Source organism: Oncorhynchus keta, chromosome 12, assembly GCF_023373465.1.
Source record: "Oncorhynchus keta strain PuntledgeMale-10-30-2019 chromosome 12, Oket_V2, whole genome shotgun sequence".
Lineage (NCBI taxonomy): Eukaryota > Metazoa > Chordata > Actinopteri > Salmoniformes > Salmonidae > Oncorhynchus > Oncorhynchus keta.
In genome coordinates, this window is record NC_068432.1 from 38,141,697 (window position 1) to 38,160,667 (window position 18,971).

The following is an 18,971-nucleotide window of genomic DNA, read 5'->3' on the forward strand; positions in this document are numbered from 1 at the left end:
AAATCAACTCACCACAGCTCATTTCATCCTCTCCGTTATCGCAGTCCTTCTCTCCATCACACTTCCAGAAGACGGGGATGCATTGGGTGGACCCGGCCCCACAGCTAAACTCATTCACACGGCAGGTCCTGGTGTCTGCAAAGCACATGGATGGAGGGATTTAATTTATAGGCCTTTAATGCTTTGATTGAGATGGGAAATGCTTAACACACAGGACTGCAGGGTGGTGGTGGGCTAGGCTGGCTAATGGAGCACTGAGCGATTTATTGAGCAGGGCACCCAGTCCAATTTATGCTGTGAAAGTAATTTGATACATTTAAAAATCAATGCAGTGGGTACCCAAGTCAATTGAGCCATGTGTTCAACGTGTGTGTACACACTGTACGGTTTTACACTCCCTCAGTCGTTACTGGGTCTGTTATTGTATAGATGAGATTATAGCATCCACAACAACTAGGTTATTTTAATTCAGAGCATGTCTTTGAGCCCATTCCGAACATTTACAAGTGTCTATCAATAGTGGCTATTGATCCACCATACAATGCCTGTTGTTTAGAGATCAAACCTAGAGGAATTTCAGAGATACCCATCCCTCATTCCCTTCTACCAGAATATCTATCAGGAAGTGATTTGTTACTCATGCGATTGAAACAGTGGGTTCATGTGTAGCAGGGAGGTCTGTCTTGAGTGATCTGGTAAGAACGCTTAGATACCAGATCAATGAAGTTCAATTTCTGAGTACTGCACATGAAAGAATGCTGGGCTTTATCAGTCAGAGAAAGGTCAGTTTGTGAAGCATGAGACATAATGGAAGAACTCCGACAGAGAGAACATAATGTAACATCACCAGTGGTGGAAAAAAGTACCCAACTGTCATACTTGAGTAAAAGTAAAGATACCATAATGGAAAATTACTCAAGTAAAAGTATTAGGTTTAAAATATACCTAAGTATAAATAATTTCAAATTCCTTATATTAAGCAAATCAGATGGCACTATTTTATTTTATTTACAGGAAGCCAGGGGCACACTCCAACACTCCAACATCATTTACAAACGCAGCATGTGTGTTTAGTGAGTCCACCAGATCAGAAGCAGTAGGGATGACCAGGAATATTTGGATGATAAGTGCGTGAATTTGACTATTTTCTTGTCCTGCTAAGCATTGAAAATGTAACAAGTATTTTTGGGTGTCAAGAAAACATATGGAGTAAAAAGCATAATATTTTCTTAAGCAGTTTAGTGATGTAAAAGTAGTCAAAAATATTAATAGTAAAGTACAGATACCCATAAAAACTACGTAAGTAGGATGTTAAAGTATTTTTACACCATTGAACATCAGACAGGGCTCAGACAGTCTAATGTATGATGGCAGATGAACGGACCAACATGCTGCTTCGGAAAATATTCTCATCTAACCTAATGCACTTTCAGGAGGGGAATGCTCAAAGCCAACTGCTTTATGAAAATGAAAGAAAATCCTGAAGAATTAAGAGTTCCTCAATTCCACAGTATTTAGGTCTGGTAAGCGGTGATATATTCTCTCCCCCAATGACTTACGGCACACTTCCACACGCTCGTCAGACCCATCCTCACAGTCTGGCTCTCCGTCGCAGTGCCATCTCTTGGGGACGCATTGGCCATTACGACAGACAAAGTCCACCTCTGCACAGGTCTTCCGAACTGCAAAGGCATAGAGGAAGAGTGTGTTAGAATGATACAGTATGCCGGCTTAGGAATCAAAATGGGAAGCTGACAGTAAGTGAAGACACTGTGTTTCAGAGTGAGGCCAATAATGTGCTCCCGTTGGCTGCCTGCCAACCAAAATACCACAAATAAGAGCCAAGTCATACAGATCCAGACTAATCCAATATAATGATTCACAATGTGCCCTTTAAATCCTAGTCTGTAACCACTTTTCCATCTACAGTTCTGTAAAGTCATACCGTATAAAAATTTAATTACGACAGCTGTGATAGAAACAGAAAGTTTCCTTCCAATTTTATAAATGCCGACAGAATTAGTTTATTCGACATGGTGGGATCTTTTTGAGTCTGTAAAATTAATTGTGAGAAATTGCAACGGAAACACCTTTATGCACAGATATTAATATAATAACCATCATATCGAAGTAAACTTGGCCCTATGGGACTCCCAATCACAGCCGGATGTGATGCAGCCTGGTTTCGAACCAGGGACTGCAGTGCCATAGACCGCTGCGCCACTCGGAAGCCCTAAAACTAGCTTCATGTCCACTGTGTTCCTCAAGTGCCTCCTCATTGCCATTCTAGCCACAGGGAGGAATAGCCTGAGTCCCATCAGCATTAATGTTACCAGGGAAGCGCTCTGTGTGGTTGTTGGGGTAATTTATACAGTAGGTCGAGGGAGCCATGGGAAGAGAGAGAGAGAGACATAGGGGGGGAATGGGCAAGTAATCCATATAGAAATCCAAAGGTAAGGCTGGACAATATAGCCTCAAATATGTTTTATTCTAATTTATGAACAATTCAAGATACACACGTTTTACATTATCTAACTTAAAATTTTTGCACAATTAAAAAGTCAATACACTGCATTTCAAAACAGATAATCTAATGAATTCAGGGCTTGTACATTTTTCCTAGGCTTCCACAACCATAAAACCCACTAATAATGTAATTATTTTATAGAAATAGTTTAACCTGCCTTTTTTGCAATAATCCCTGATCTGGCTTTCACTTTGTCTACACCATTCTTGTATTTAACCAAAACCATGCACATCCACTTGTATTGGCCAACTTCTTGTAGCAGGAATCACAGAACATGGACACAGGTCTCAATCCCACGTGCTAGAGAGTAGCCAATTGTTATATTTCAAGACTCGACAACTTGTATATATTTTCTTGCTAACAAGGTAGAACAGTTTAAAAGTTTTGGATGAACCCTCTTGTCCAACTGTTTAAACATAGGCCACTTCAATATCTAAACTACCGGGATAAAATGCTTATTTCTCAGAATGAAAACGAGTTGCCAGTTCCTCATATAAATAAGTATTATGGTCATTGCACATTTATATAAAACAGACTAGACAGCTAGCACAATCTGTGGCTAAAATAATGCTAGCAGTACCGCAATGCTAATTGTGACAGAAACGGAGCATTCATTTTCCACATGTTCGTGGATACTCTCATTTTAATAAGGTCTGCCTTGTTCTACATTCTACATTGAGAGTTGGTACATAAAACGGGTATCGTTAAAGGTTAAATCCTCGCCTATTACAGTAAAATAATGTCTAAGGGTTTCCATATGATCGATTCTGTTGGACCAAACCTCAAATAGCAAGTTTTAAACTGCTTCTTGTCAGAGAAAGACATTATCTTTTGTTTTTGTTGTGTGCGGCAGGGGCTTGGTGTCCGTGTGCGGCAGGGGCTTGGTGTCCGTGTGCGGCAGGGGCTTGGTGTCCGTGTGTGGCAGGTGCTTGGTGTCCGTGTGCGGCAGGGGCTTGGTGTGCGGCAGGGGCTTGGTGTCCGTGTGCGGCAGGGGCTTGGTGTGCGGCAGGGGCTTGGTGTGCGGCAGGGGCTTGGTGTGCGGCAGGGGCTTGGTGTGCGGCAGGGGCTTGGTGTGCAGCAGGGGGAGGGGCTTGGTGTGCAGCAGGGGCTTGGTGTGCGGCAGGGGGGGGGCTTGGTGTGCGGCAGGGGCTTGGTGTGCGGCAGGGGCTTGGTGTGCGGCAGGGGCTTGGTGTGCGGCAGGGGCTTGGTGTGCGGCAGGGGCTTGGTGTGCGTCAGGGGCTTGGTGTGCGGCAGGGGCTTGGTGTGCGGCAGGGGCTTGGTGTGCGGCAGGGGCTTGGTGTGCGGCAGGGGCTTGGTGTGCGGCAGGGGCTTGGTGTGCGGCAGGGGCTTGGTGTGCGGCAGGGGCTTGGTGTGCGGCAGGGGCTTGGTGTGCAGCAGGGGCTTGGTGTGCAGCAGGGGCTTGGTGTGCAGCAGGGGGAGGGGCTTGGTGTGCAGCAGGGGCTTGGTGTGCAGCAGGGGGAGGGGCTTGGTGTCTGTGTGCGGCAGGGGGAGGGGCTTGGTGTCTGTGTGCGAGTGGGGAGGGGCATGCACATAGCAGATGGCGCAAAGGAGACGAGATTCAAAAGACAGAACGCGCATGAAAACAAAAAAGAAAAACCTAGCTTCTTGCGATATATGCATTTGGCACATCGCGCTAAAACAAACAAATTCGATATAGCCTTACACAGACTTATGTAAGCACAGCTTTAATTGAGAGACCGCACCACACATCCCTTTCTATGCCAACCCCTCCTTTCCCTCCGTCTCATCCACCATGACCCAGATATCACAGAGATTCAAGGAGAAACACTGTTTGCCCAGATGGGGGCTCGTTTGCACGTGTCTGTCACTGCCATTTTCAGCTCTCCGTAAGCGCTGCCACTCGCACCAGGTCATGTTAGCCCTGCTGGATTCAGCCCCAACACCAATGGGGCCCAGATAAGTAGGGATGTGCATCTTTCTCCTTCAATACGCATCTAGATAGATGAGCTCCGATATGATACAGTAACAAAACAATATGTTTGAGTTTGAAATTAATCGGTTTGATTAGAGAACAAATCGATGTTATTTGTTGCATAAACGCATACATATTTTAAAATCTACTGCAGATAGAGCTCATGAGCTGGATCTGTCAGAGCTGACGTGTGTGTGTGTGTGTGTGTGTGTGTGTGTGTGTGTGTGTTGTATGATGTATGATGTATGGCTTTGGAGTATGTATGTATGTATGTATGTATGTATGTATGTATGTATGTATGTATGTATGTATGTATGTAGGCACTTGAGCTGTACCATAAGGGAAAAGAAGCATCTACCACCAAATTGTTCTGTGCTTCCACTGTCAGATTAGGGAGGCATTGTAGTAAAGTCCACTCACTTCGGTTCTGAAATTACAATCACACACTTTAAAAGGTTCACTATGAAGAAATCACGCCATTTCCTGGCTGCTAAAATTCAAACAGTTTGCCTAATTTCGGTTTTTGACAAAACAAGCAGTCATTATGAAGCGAATCATTGTCTGAAATATATTTTCCATAACCAAAATGATTGTATTTTCAGCTGGTGTACAAAACCGAAAGTAAAAGATGCAAAAATGACATTTAGGGGATGCGTAGAAATAGCGCACATAGAACAGATCTACCGTTTCTTAGACTTGCTTTAAATAAGAACATGATCTCACACCCCCCTCACAAAATCGTTGACGTTTGGCAGGTTTACCAAGAGCTTGTTTTCTGAGACAGACAGACAGACATACACTGGAGTAAAAACTAATCTGGCTATACCTGCTGAATGGGCTGCTAACAATGGATTCACCATCCGCAATAATTGTGTCACACACACACACACACACACACACACACACACAGCTAAAGGAAAACTTACAAAATTATTGCGGATGGTGAATCCATTGTTAGCCCCATTCAGCAGGTATAGCCAGATTAGTTTTTACTCCAGTAGTAAAAAAATTCAACAGTGCTTAGATAACAATAACATAGGTTGTCACTCAACTAATAAAGCCTTATATCGTGCAAGCCATTTTAGCATTTGCGTGCTGAAGGTGCCTCAAAGATGTGAAAGATCTGGAACATTGCAGTTTGACTAGGCTACTGACATTGCCTTGGGGTGTTCAGCATGAAAAAATTACTTGTAAATCAATGAGTGTAAAAAAGGCCATCCTGCTCCGCTCTACCCAACTTCCCCTCATAGTCCCTTCAGTTTTCCTTAAGTCCCTTTAGTTTGGCTGCTTAGCCTACCTATATTAACCCTCACCAATCATACCCCTGCCATTCCCAACCAGTCAGAGTTGTCATCATCCGAAGTGAGAAGACGCATGTTTCTGAGGACTTTCTATTGTCGACAGTAACATGAATGTCTGAATGTTGTGCGTGCATCGAAATGACCACAACAATACGAGTAATAACAGCCAGCTCATCTACCTCCTTTCCCTAACTTTCTTTTGGTTTTCCTATTGAAATAAATTAACGGCAATCAAATTTATTAGCCAATAAGCAGCCTTCTTACCCGGGATTTAGGGTAAAACCCGACCAGGCAGGACCTCAGGCAGTCTGTAGTTTCCATTCTTATGATCAACCAGTTTCTCTCCTGCTTATTTTACCTCCTTAAAATAAATGAATTTTCTTTCTGATATGATTGTGTGTGCAGCTACATACCACACAATTAGTATCAGAGAGTGGTGTATGTGTGTGGATCTTCATACCACACAATTAGTATCAGAGAGTGGTGTATGTGTGTGCATCTTCATACCACACAATTAGTATCAGAGAGTGGTGTATGTGTGTGCAGCTACATACCACACAATTAGTATCAGAGAGTGGTGTATGTGTGTGGATCTTCATACCACACAATTAGTATCAGAGAGTGGTGTATGTGTGTGCAGCTACATACCACACAATTAGTATCAGAGAGTGGTGTATGTGTGTGGATCTTCATACCACACAATTAGTATCAGAGAGTGGTGTATGTGTGTGCAGCTACATACCACACAATTAGTATCAGAGAGTGGTGTATGTGTGTGGATCTTCATACCACACAATTAGTATCAGAGAGTGGTGTATGTGTGTGGATCTTCATACCACACAATTAGTATCAGAGTGGTGTGTGTGTGGATCTTCATACCACACAATTAGTATCAGAGAGTGGTGTATGTGTGTTGATTTTCATACCACACAATTAGTATCAGAGAGTGGTGTGTGTGTAGATCTTCATACCACACAATTAGTATCAGAGAGTGGTGTATGTGTGTTGATTTTCATACCACACAATTAGTATCAGAGAGTGGTGTATGTGTGTTGATTTTCATACCACACAATTAGTATCAGAGAGTGGTGTGTGTGTGGATCTTCATACCACACAATTAGTATCAGAGAGTGGTGTATGTGTGTTGATCTTCATACCACACAATTAGTATCAGAGAGTGGTGTATGTGTGTTGATCTTCATACCACACAATTAGTATCAGAGAGTGGTGTGTGTGTGGATCTTCATACCACACAATTAGTATCAGAGAGTGGTGTGTGTGTGGATCTTCATACCACACAATTAGTATCAGAGAGTGGTGTATGTGTGTGGATCTTCAATAAATCCATGTGGATCTTCATTAAATCCGTGAACTGGAACTACTGCTTCCTCGTGTTCTGAATGGACCCCCTGTGGCAGTTGCTGCGGCCTCAAATCCAGCACCTAAGTTATCTATCCCTTTTTATTTTTATTAATAAACCCATATTTTTCAATAAGATTAAGTCATTTGGATTACTAAAATCATAAACATCTTCAAAAGGATACAGCTGTGTCTGTGTGGTGGTGACTATGAAGAGTAGTGATGGGCCTCAACATCATGTTCTAACTGGACAGCAGTATAAAAGAGGGCAGAACCAAACCAGAACCAAGCAGGTGAGGGCATTCACAGCCGAACGTTTTTACATGGTCCTTCTATAGTGACCAACATTTGACATTTTTTCTTCTCCCCATAGTCCGTCAAATCTCTGGATTTAGCGGCCAATATATATATATTTTTTACATGGTCCTTCGTATCACCGGATTCTGATCTGCTATAGTTGAGATGTTGGAGTACCCAGAGAAGGAGTTGTTTAAACACCCCAGGATGCAGACCAGTTATGTATGAGACGCCTGTCACTACCCACCTCAGCCCACACGAAGCCGTCATGCTCCTGAGGAAGAAGAGTTGCTCCAGGCCTCCTCAGTGGTCAGGGAGTGACCACATCCTCACCAGATGGGAGCTGATGAGAGAATATGAGTATCTGCGTCACGACCAGCAAGAGATCAAGAGGGCGTACTCTAGGCCCTCCCGGCCTAAGTCAACGCATCGGGGCCTCCACGGCTAGAGCCATCGTCACAGGAGCGCCATCACTGCCGGTCCTCCCCGAGTCGGCCCGGCTACTCTCCTGAGAGACTACTCCAGCCCTGAGTTCTCGCCACCTCCACGGGAAGACCCACTACGTCCTGAGGTGGCCCATCTATTCAACAGATCTTCATTGCTCCAGGCCCCCCCAGCTGGAGCCTGTGTCATATCTGCCAGAGCGTTAGAGGTACCACCCCGAGGTGGTTCAGCCACTTTCCAGACCGACATCCCTCTAGGCCCACCTGTGCGCCCCAGAGCGGCCTAGCTCCCAAGCAGATGAAGACAATTCCAGAGTTGGTCTGCACCCTCCTCAGCCAGCTCCTCGATTAGCCGCAGTTAAGGACACTCCCGCTCCAGTCGTGGAGCCACAACCAGCCGGTGCCATGAAGCCTGTTCTGGTTGCGGAGTCATCCTCTCCTCCCAGTTGGGATACTCTGCTAGTCAAGGCACTCAGTCCACAGCTCTAGTACATCCTGCCCTGGATGGACCGCAGACCCCCTCCTTATTGGGTACGCATCGTCCTAACCCGCCAGGCTTAGAGCCCCCTGCCATGCTAGGCCATAAGTTAACTGTCCAGTCTGCAGTCTCCTGCCCTGCTCAGATCACACACAACCTTAGTTGTTAGGCACTTGCCTATCCCACCAGGTTTAGAGCCTTCTGCCTTACTAGGCCCCAAGTTCATGGTACTAGGCTCAGTCTCTAGACATAGGTCAGGCCACAGCTCCTTAGCTCAACGGCTTAGAGCCTCCTGACCTGCTAAGTCACCTGCGCTAGGTTCAGTCCTCAGCCCGAGTCTGCCCTCAGTCCCTAGCACTAAGTCATTGGTCTCCAGCTGCACTAGGTCTGTTGTCTCCAGCATTTGTCAGCCTTCAGTCCCTAGCCCAGCTGGGTCATCAGGTTCTTGCCCCGCTAGGCTCAATGGAACCAGTTTCTCCCTGTCAGTTCCAGAGTTATCAGCACAAGGCTCCGAGCCTTAAGAGGTTCTAGTTTCGCTGTGTCCAGTTCTAGTCAGCCTGGCGGAGCAGTAGACTGAGGGCCAAAGGTTCTCTGCCCCATTAGGTCTGCAGCATCAGTCGTCAAGCAGTCAGCTCCTTCAGGGCTACACTCCAAAACCACCTGCCCTAGTTGTAGGCCCTGGGTCTCCAATTCTGGTAGACTCAGAGTTATCTGTTCCTCTAGGCATGTAGTTAGACAGTGCGCAGCCCTCAGCCTGTACCAAGTCGCCTATACTTGTGCTAAACTATACAATCCCTGCTCGACTAGGTTTGCAGCCTCCCATCATACCTGGCTTGAAGTCCTCAGATTTCAAGTCCCCTGCTGTGCTAGGTCCTCACTTGCCTGCTGTCTTTACTTCTGGGGGGGGGGTGCCGACCCCCTGCCTTGGACGACCCTCAACCCTTCGCACGTGGGAGACCACCTGACCTCTTCTCTGGGGACCAGCCGGCCTCCGCCTCCAGATCCCTGATGATCCTCCCTACGTGCTCCATGATAGTCACTGCGTTCAGCAGTGGTGAAGGAGTCATCAGCATCAGCCAGCGAGTTGTGGCCGGCACGCCACATTCCTCCGCCACCTGCTTCAGCCGTGGCCAGCCTCCAGCATTCCACTCAGTGTCTAAGGATGGGGCCCAGCTGCCCTGCACAAGCTGAGTTAGAGGGCCCTAGCCCACCCACATGGTGTTCCTTGGGGCAGCCCAGGACAGTCTCCGCATATCTGTACCTCCCACACGGGGCGGCCCTTAAGCCTAGCCGGGTAGGTGTAGCCTGCTAGGAATAAGCTTCCCCTCAAGGCCTGTGGCTTTTCAGACACTTTGGCCCTTTCAATACTGTGGGCCCCATTAGAAAATGTGCCATTAGGTTAGAGGCCTTTTTGTGGATGTTAATATTTCCATATGAAATATTGGGGCAGCTTTAAAAAAGGCTGTCCTGCTCATCGCCTCTATCATCCCTTCAGTTTCCCTAAAGTCCCCTTAGTTTGGCTCTTCAGCATACCCAAGTTATTTCTCACCAATCATAGCCCTGCCATTCCCAACCAACCAGAACGCTTGGAAATGCACATCTGCACACTTTACCCGCCCACTCAGGTCAGAGTGTTATCATCCTTCCAATGGGAGAAGACGCATGTTTGAGGACTTGCTATTGTCGACAGTAACACGAATGTCTGAATGTTATGCGTGCATCAAAATAACCACAACAATACGATTAAGTCATTTGGATTACCAAAATCATAAATATCTTCAAAGGAAACAGCTGTGTGTGTGGTGGTGACTATGACGAGTACAGCGATAGCCTCATGTTTAACCGGACAGCACTATAAAAAGGACCGAGCCAAACCAATCAGTTATAAGTATATAGCGGGTGAAGGAATTGACAGCCAACAGTTTTTACATGGACCTTCTAGCCAGATATAGTGACCAAGGGTTTTTACAGACTCGACACAGGTACATGCTTACTTCGACACCGAAGGAGAAGGTGCATCAGTTATCACCAAATATTAGGTATTTTCGAAGGTAGCATGTAATATGAGCAAAAAAAAATTGAATCCATTTTACAGTAAGGCTGTAACGTAACAAAATATGGAATAAGTCAAGGTGTCTGAATACTTTCCAAATGCACTGTATTTTCAGCTGTTCGAAGCTTACGTACAAAACCAAAAGTAAAATACGCAAAAATGAAACTTAACTGGAAGAATAGAAATAGTGCACATAGAACAGATCTACCACTTCTTAGAGACTTGCTTTCAATGAGAATGACAGATCTGTAATTCACATTTAAATGTGAATTTGGTCAGGTCGCCCAAAACGTAGCAGCTTTAAACATCTGAAGTGGCCCAAAACTTTTTGGTGATTCATTATATAACTTATAGGTGATTCATTATATAACTTATAACGGGTAGGCCATCATTGTCATTAAGAATTTGTTCTTAACTGACTTGCCTAGTTAAATTTAAAAAATAGCAAGGTTTGTTTTCTAACATAGTAGTTTTCTGTCACCAATCTGACCGAATTTTGTGGAACCGGGAGAGAGAGCCTGTGTGTGTGTGTGTGTGTCACCCTCACCGCAGGTGTTCTCGTCACTCCCGTCCGAGCAGTCCTCATCCCCGTCACACTGCCAGACAGACGGGATGCAGCGACCGTTCCCACACTGGAACTGACTGGGCTCACATTCTGTCTTTGATCCTGGAAGAAAGAAAAAAGAAACTAAAGATTGGATAACTCAAAACCATCATCATGTATAACTAGTGTACATGTCTCCAAGCTTCAAGGAATGCAAGTATGTTCCATCTGGTTTGTCACTGAATTGAAAGGCCTTGAACCTGAGTGGTGTTTGTAGGGCACAGAAAACAAAAAAAGCCATTAATATACAGACATGTTCAGCCAAGAAGAGTTCAATTCTAAATGACCGTCAATTGGTTAATTTGACGACACCGATGACACGCTGTGCTGTAGGTATACCTGCTTAGGGTTGTTACCAAGCCCGCCACAGTGAAACTTGTCAGCAAGCCACTAGCCAGTGCAGAGAGGAGAAAGTACAGCCAGACCATGTGCAATAACCCCTGCTCCTCAGTGATCATCCCCTCAGCATGGGATCCTTCTGCAGCAGGGAACTAACAGACCTCGTGCTGGGAGGCCAACACCGCCAGCACAATAGTCTGCCTGGGACAGTGCTAATTGTCCTGGGCAATGGTCATATTATAAGTCCGAAATGCCATCCTATTCCCTAAATGGTGCATTACTTGTTTTGAACAGAGCCCCATAAGTTCTAGTCAAAAGTAGGGCACTACATAAGAAATAAGGTGCCATTTCTGATAGACATCGTTAAACAAGCCAACAGATCAGGCGCAAACAGATGAGGTAAAATGCCAAAGAACAATCAAGAGGATCATATAAAACAAAGTGTTTGCAGTGTGGACATTTGCATAAGTCTCAGCAGTACTACCAAACAAGACACTGATATGGCTGCAGGCCTACACAGTCTACAGATTGCATTACTCAATGCCACTCATGCCAAAACCTTCCAGTAATAGTTCAAGGCTAAAGGTAAGGACCGGTGCGCAGCAGCAGCAGTGATACTGGAGTGGATTACATTAGAGCTTAACCTATGACCTCCAAACCATCTCCAGAATAATAAGGCTTGTCCTGAGGGGGCGGGGGACCATTTAACAAAATGAATGGAGACTAGTATAATCATATGTAAACAGCGTTGCTTCCATCTCTCTCCTTGCCCCAACCTGGGCTTGACCAAGAGAGCTGAATATTGACTACAGTCACTCTCGAAGCATCGTTACCCATCGATCCAATAAAGCCGCAGCCCTTGCAGAGCATGGGAAACTACTAAGGGCTTAGAGCGAGTGAAGTCACCAATTGAAATGCTACTAGCATGCACAGCTAACTAGCTAGCCATTTCACACTGGTTACACATACACACAATGAGGCTGAATCATGTGAATACAACTGTCAACTGTATAGGTACTATTGCTCATCTGTTATACAGAGCAAGCAAAGTTCACCAGGAGTAAACTCATCAGATGTCTCTGCTACTGCACCACATTTTGTGCCGAGGTTGCTTCACTAAAAAGTGAACATGCTAGCGAGCCTGGGGCAGCGGATTTGTGCTTACCCAGTGTTAATAAAAATAGGCTATAACTGAAGAAAAATAAGTGCAACAATTAATGATTTTACTGAGTTAGAGTTCATAAGGAAATCAGTCAATTCAGTTCTAGTGGACGTTCCTGCAATCAGCATGCCAATTGCATGCTCCCTCAAAACTTGAGACATCTGTGGCATTGCGTTGTGACAAAACACATTTTAGAGTTGCATTTTATTGTCCCAAGCACAAGGTGCACCTGTGTAATGCTCATGCTGTTTAAATCAGCTTCTTGATTCCCACACCTGTCTGGTGGATGGATAAATGCTCACTAACCGGGATGTAATCATATTTGTGCAAAGTGAGAGAAAAGCATTTTGTGCATGTGAAAAAAATTATAGGATATTTTATTTCAGCTCACGAAACATGGGACCAACACTTTATACATGCTGCGTTTATATTTCTGTTAAGTATACGTTAGGGAATTCACCTACTAACCAAACTTTGAAGTAGGCCTATTGAAGCCGATTGGCATTTTAAAGATCACCTATCTCATACTTCACCAGTTTTACATGAATTGTAGGCTTCTCATCAAGTGTTTGCAATTGTGTAAGCCTGAGAAACACTCCAAGAAAATATGTTGTGTCTCAGATGGATGTTATTGTGAAATCAGATGACTCAATTCATTGTTAAATACTGAACAAACCTGTTTCCATAATGAAAACTAGAGCAAATATTGAAATTAAAATATGCTTCAGGCATAGACTACTTTTTTTGTAAGAAAAAAACATTTAAAAAAAATGTGTATCAATCCCATTTTGCATATCTAATTGGTTGAAGCCTGGATTTGATCGGTCTGTCCATGACAATACTAATTTCCTGTATGTAGCCCCACCCTCTGTGGCAGCCAGGTGACAACGTGCCTTTGAGCACTATTGGTCTCATTATCAAAATAAACAGGGAGAATATAGCCTATGATATATCTCTATTTTAATTAGGTCAATGAACCAATCTCTAATTTGCATACAGTCTCACTCTATACAAAGAAATTAAACAATCTGTGTGAGATGCAACAAAAGCCCCTCAGCTGCCACTTACAAATGTCATTTTCACAGTGGTTCAAAATCAGCTCTCAAAAACCCTTATCCGTATGTAGGGTTTTCAGCAATTACATTCGCCCACATTTGTCTTCATGTGAACTAAGAATCTGACAGTCTTAAAGTTTAGAAAAGTTAATCTCCCCTCAAACCGGTTTTCAAAATACATGCGGATAGGCCCCTTCCCTTTCATCGGTGAGAAATAATCTTTCAAATAAATATACACTTACTGTAGTGGTTGTGCATAGATCCAGAAGCTGTGCGCCTCCAGTTGAAGAACTATATTTCCTCCCCAGTTACGTTTACACACAAGTTGGGCGCACGCTGACCACACCATTTGCGTACATTGCACCCACACTGCTCGCGCACACCAAAGAGCATCTGCATTGCCAAGCGCAAAAATAGAAGTCAGTTCTATTTGTGACGCTGTGCAAGTCCTGCCTCTCCCATCTCCTCATTGTTTATAGAAGCAGATACCTACGTGCCATCTCCTCATTGGTTATACCCACGTGGGTGATAGAAAGGAACTTCGGTCTGGTCTGTTGTAGTAATACACCAATGAAAGTGTTGCGTCTTTGGCTATGCCGGATTAAGTGATATGACATGCTATTCTAGAAAATAATTTCTCCGTAATTAATATCACCTGATTGAGCTAATCATGTAAATGTAATTAACTAGAGAGTCGGGCACCACAAAATAATATTTATAGAGCTGTTATCTTCCGAATAAACTCTTACAGACCTAGTAATATTTTACATCAATCGCAGTCAATATTAATCCTCATCTTAATTCAGTCTCATCTGAAAGTTGTAAATTCCTAGTTATCTGCACGAACGCTGGCTAACAATTTGAATCAGCAATACAAAATTGGGTTTAATCATTTATTTACTAAATAATCACACAGAATTACACATACACATAATTAAATCATAACTTGATTACAAATTACGTCATACAGGAAAACGTCCCTAGCGGGCGGAACAGATATGACAGCTTGTTACACAAAGGAAAAGGGCTGGGTTTGAGTGAAAGAGCAGGAAGACTGAGGGACACAGGGAGAAGCTGTGCTATCGTAAATACAGTATCTTATGCATTCTAAATTACCACCCATTTGGAAAAGGAAAATGCAATAAATATTTACTCTGAGCTGCGCATCGCTAGGTTGGTGGTAGATGGAAGGCCGTGTTGCCAAACAGAGTCCTTTGAAGAATGTCTCTGGTTGTCAATTGGATACGTTGTAGTAACGTCATTGGGTAATAGACGGGATACTCTGTCTGTTCCATCCTAACCCTCGTTGCATCTGCTGTTGCTAACTCAACGGCTAGGAGGTATCACTTCTGTAGTGAATAAGAGTTCAAAGTTCATACCATTCGTAACCAAAGCTCACGCTGATGTTGGCTTTGTTCTGTAGTTATTATCTGAACCATTCTGACATAGGACCGTCGTCCTACATCCCCGGAACAGATGGTTATATTGTTGTCAACGGATTATATAGGAAGGGAGAGGAGGGCGTGTTTGAAAAGTTTTGTAGCCCATGTCCCTTCACAGGGGCAGGCCACTGATTGAGTAGAGCCCCATCTTATGAAATCTCACATTTTAGAAGCTAAAATCACATTTCATCCCATCACAAATAATTTCATATTCAAACATTTAAATTGAACAACAATTCCATGTGAATCCGATAACTCTGATGTGTAGACTTTCCACTGTAGAGTTTATGTCATCTTATCATTGATGAGAATGTCTCAGATGACAACCGAACTGACATCATATTCATTAAGTACCACCGCATATGTTCCATTGGTCGGATTACCAGAATATAGTTCATTTCCCCCACCTTCTGATGTAAACCTACCCCCCCAGGCCAACATCATGACAAAAGTTAGATGCCAATTGCCATATAAAGTCCAAAGAAGAAAAAGCCTGGAAGGAGAATAGATGACAAAAAAAACTATTCGGTTGACCGTTTTGTGTGGATTAATTGTCAGAGTAGAGGACCTTGTGCATTTCAGGTAAAATAACATTTATATTCCAGGACAAATTAGCTAGCAACAGCAAGCTAGCTAAATAGGATAAATTAGCTAGCAACCGAAAGCTAGCTAGCTAAATTGCCATAAATGTTTAATGCTTTTCGACCTGTCCCCCAAATTAATATAATTGGTTCAGAGTTTGTTTTGAGATTTCAACCTGCATATCAATTTGCGCACGATGGCGTGCGGCCGGTGTGGGTACAGTGTAACAGTTTGATAGCTAATTAGCACAGGTGGCCGCCTTTGTCTTCCGTAAACAAGCGCTGTAACGTGGAGATATGGCCATGTGTGAAAACTAACCATATAATAGGTGTGTAGTAGAGGTCGACCGATTAATCGGAATGGCTGATTTAATTAGGGCCGATTTCAAGTTTTCATAACAATCGGCAATCTGTATTTTTGGGCGCCGATTTGCCGATTTTTTTAAATATATATATATTTGTATACCTTTATTTAACTAGGTAAGTCAGTTAAGAACACATTCTTATTTTCAATGACGGCCTAGGAACGGTGGGTTAACTGCCTCGTTCAGGAGCAGAACGACAGATTTTCACCTTGTCAGCTCGCGGGATCCAACCTTACAGTTAACTAGTCCAACGCAATAACGACCTGCCTCTCTCTCGTTGCACTCCACAAGGAGACTTGCTGTTACGCGAATGCAGTAAGCCAAGATAAGTTACTACCTAGCATTAAACTTATCTTATTTAAAAAAAACAATCAATCATAATCACTAGTTAACTACACATGGTTGATGATATTACTAGATATTATCTAGCATGTCCTGCTTAGCGGTGGTAGGCAGAAGCGCTGTTTATGACTTCAAGCCTATCAACTCCCGAGACGAGGCTGGTGTAACCGAAGTGAAATGGCTAGCTAGTTAGCGCGCGCTAATAGCGTTTCAAACGTCCCTCGCTTTGCATTATTTAAACCAAATTGAACATGTTTCATTATTTACTTGAGGCTAAATTGATTTTATTGATGTATTATATTAAGTTAAAATAAGTGTTCATTCAGTATTAATCGGTATCGGCTTTTTTGGTCCTCCAATAATAGGTATCGGTGTTGAAAAATCATAAATCGGTCGACCTCTAGTGTGTAGTAATCGAAACACATAAATACAATTTGACTGATATTAAAAGACACATTCTTTATGTTTCCAAAAACGTGCCGCAAGCAATGCGTGTTAATGTTCAGTGTCAGGGCTCTTAACTCCCCCAGTCCGAAGATACTAGGGGCTAGGGCAAAAATCTATCCCCTTCATGGTCAATAACAAACCTCTGAAAACACTTCAAATGGGTTAAGTCCTGGATAGGGTAATATAGCAGAGCAGTTAACTGCTCTTCACCACAATCCAAAAGGAATCCCCAAATAAATATTATGTGTGTGACTGCAGTAGACTAGAAGCTGTCAATAAGCAGGATCAAGGCACTTAATATAATTAATTAAAATGTCTTTATTTGTATGGCATGTTCAATGGAAATATTAAAAACTGACAACTCTGACGCATTTCTGTCTGCATGGCCTTCATCGTTTGAACGGAGTGCGGATAGCACATTGCCACAAAAAAAATAAAGGGTAATGGGAAAATCTTAAATTGCACCAGCATCTAAACCTGCACCTATAGACTATCCCCCCAAAACACCACCCCATCCCACTTTGGCCATAAACGACCGGCCCTACACCAGGCCACCGGCCTGAGAGGACAGAACGAACCCCTAAAACTTCCTGTATATCTTCTGTACTAAAATCTTACACCCAAATATTTTTCTGCTGCTGCAATTACCACAACCTCTTCTGTGATTTCCGCTCCATCAGTGAAGTTGATCACCGTGGCCATAATTGCAAAAAAAAAAATCGACCTTAGTTCAACTCATCTCTTCAGGCCTATTCAATTGGGGGGGAGACTCAATCACCATTGGGAGATCTGCTCTCTTCACTGCCTCAGCATAGGAAACTCAACCCGTCTCTCTCTCGCAGGGTACTTCGTATCCCCAGCTGCTTGTGCGCCCCCCCACAGTACTTTATATCCCAACTGTACAATCCCTCAGACTATGCCCTCATGCACATTTCTCACGTCGTGGGATCTCCCTTCTACTGCAACATGTCCGAATATTTGACCCCCCAAATAAATCACGGACGTAACCACCCCAGCAGAGAATGCAGTTTTGCTACGCCGCCCCAGCGTTGTCGACACCATACCAATCCCCCATCTTCAGGAATAAATCAAATCACTGGGGGACAATCCTGTACTGAGAGCGAATGTCGGAGAGGAGAAGTTTACAAATAAACACTTGCCCTACGCAGTCATATCAATTTCAGGTTCATTGTAGCCAAACCAATGACCCAAACTGACCAGTTAAAAATAGTATGCAATCTTTTTCATATAAACGATGGCGTAGGCTACACAAAACACAGGCGACGGCCTTTTGCCTGGCTGCATTTATGACCGACTCCTCTAAAGGCTAAACGCAATTATTAAAGCGTTTCTTTCACGCAGACGTAGGCGTTTATAGGCAACTGCTGAAATAATAAATACGGTGAGCGCACAATGCAAAACAGGCTGCCCGAGTGTCCGTCTTGGACCATTTTCATTGAACGAAAGCAAGTCATTACCGCGTTCATTCCTGTGTAAAGACAACATATAGGCAGGTGCAATGGTCAAAACGCATTGTTGTACCGTCACGTTGAGATATGCCACTATAATAAACCTTTGCCCTCAAATTAGGCTACTTACCGTGTACAAAACCGCACTGTTGAAGACATATCCGTAGGATAAGAATCTCCAGAATAGACGTCAACATGTCGCGGTGTAGCTGAGCGTGAGAGTTGGCCTCGTCGTTCTGCGTCGATATTCACACTGCTGTCAGTGCCGATACGACGCCTTTTTGGAACAAACAGAAGCCACCCGCTTTTTTAATCTCATTTAGGCAACACAATTCACGCTCTCCCCCCTCTCAAACTGGTCATCGAGCTGCAAACCATGTCCTAATTTACTGTGAACGTGCACCAAATAACCGCGCCAGCAGAGTTGTGTGTGCGCTTCTCAGCTTTTCCGCTTTCAATATGTAATTTCATACATTCCTTGTCCACCAGTAACGTCAGGCTATGTATGTGTAATGCTATTCTGATGGGAAGTGTTTTGTTTCACATAACATTTCATAACTGTAACAAATATGAAAACGTATGTTCATGTGATTGTCAAGTGTCAAAATGGTGATGATTGGCTGAGTGATTGATTAACATATATATTATACTATATATATTATACTATTTGGTTAATTGTTTGATTACTCTGTCAATATAATGTGACTGGGACATTTCACTGGCCAGACTTCATGGGACTGTGGATATAAAATC

At 43.7% G+C, this 18,971-nt stretch overlaps 1 protein-coding gene across 4 annotated transcripts in view; it reads right to left on the minus strand.

The window, feature by feature from the left end:
• The window catches only part of LOC118391458 (very low-density lipoprotein receptor-like), a 41,219-nt gene extending 22,528 nt beyond the window's left edge, over positions 1–18,691 (minus strand). For 2 of the 4 annotated variants that reach the window (XM_035782876.2, XM_035782880.2), the window contains exons 1-4: positions 18,349–18,690; positions 10,960–11,079; positions 1,560–1,682; positions 13–135 (exon numbers count right to left, since the gene is read on the minus strand). In XM_035782876.2, coding sequence (XP_035638769.1) covers positions 13–135; positions 1,560–1,682; positions 10,960–11,079; positions 18,349–18,415 — 433 coding nt within the window. In that variant the 5' untranslated portion in view covers positions 18,416–18,690. Of the gene's footprint in view, positions 1–12; positions 136–1,559; positions 1,683–10,959; positions 11,080–18,348 lie in introns of all 4 variants that reach the window. The other 2 variants (XM_035782879.2, XM_035782878.2) reach the window with 2 other exon arrangements.
• Positions 18,692–18,971: the final 280 nt, after the last annotated feature.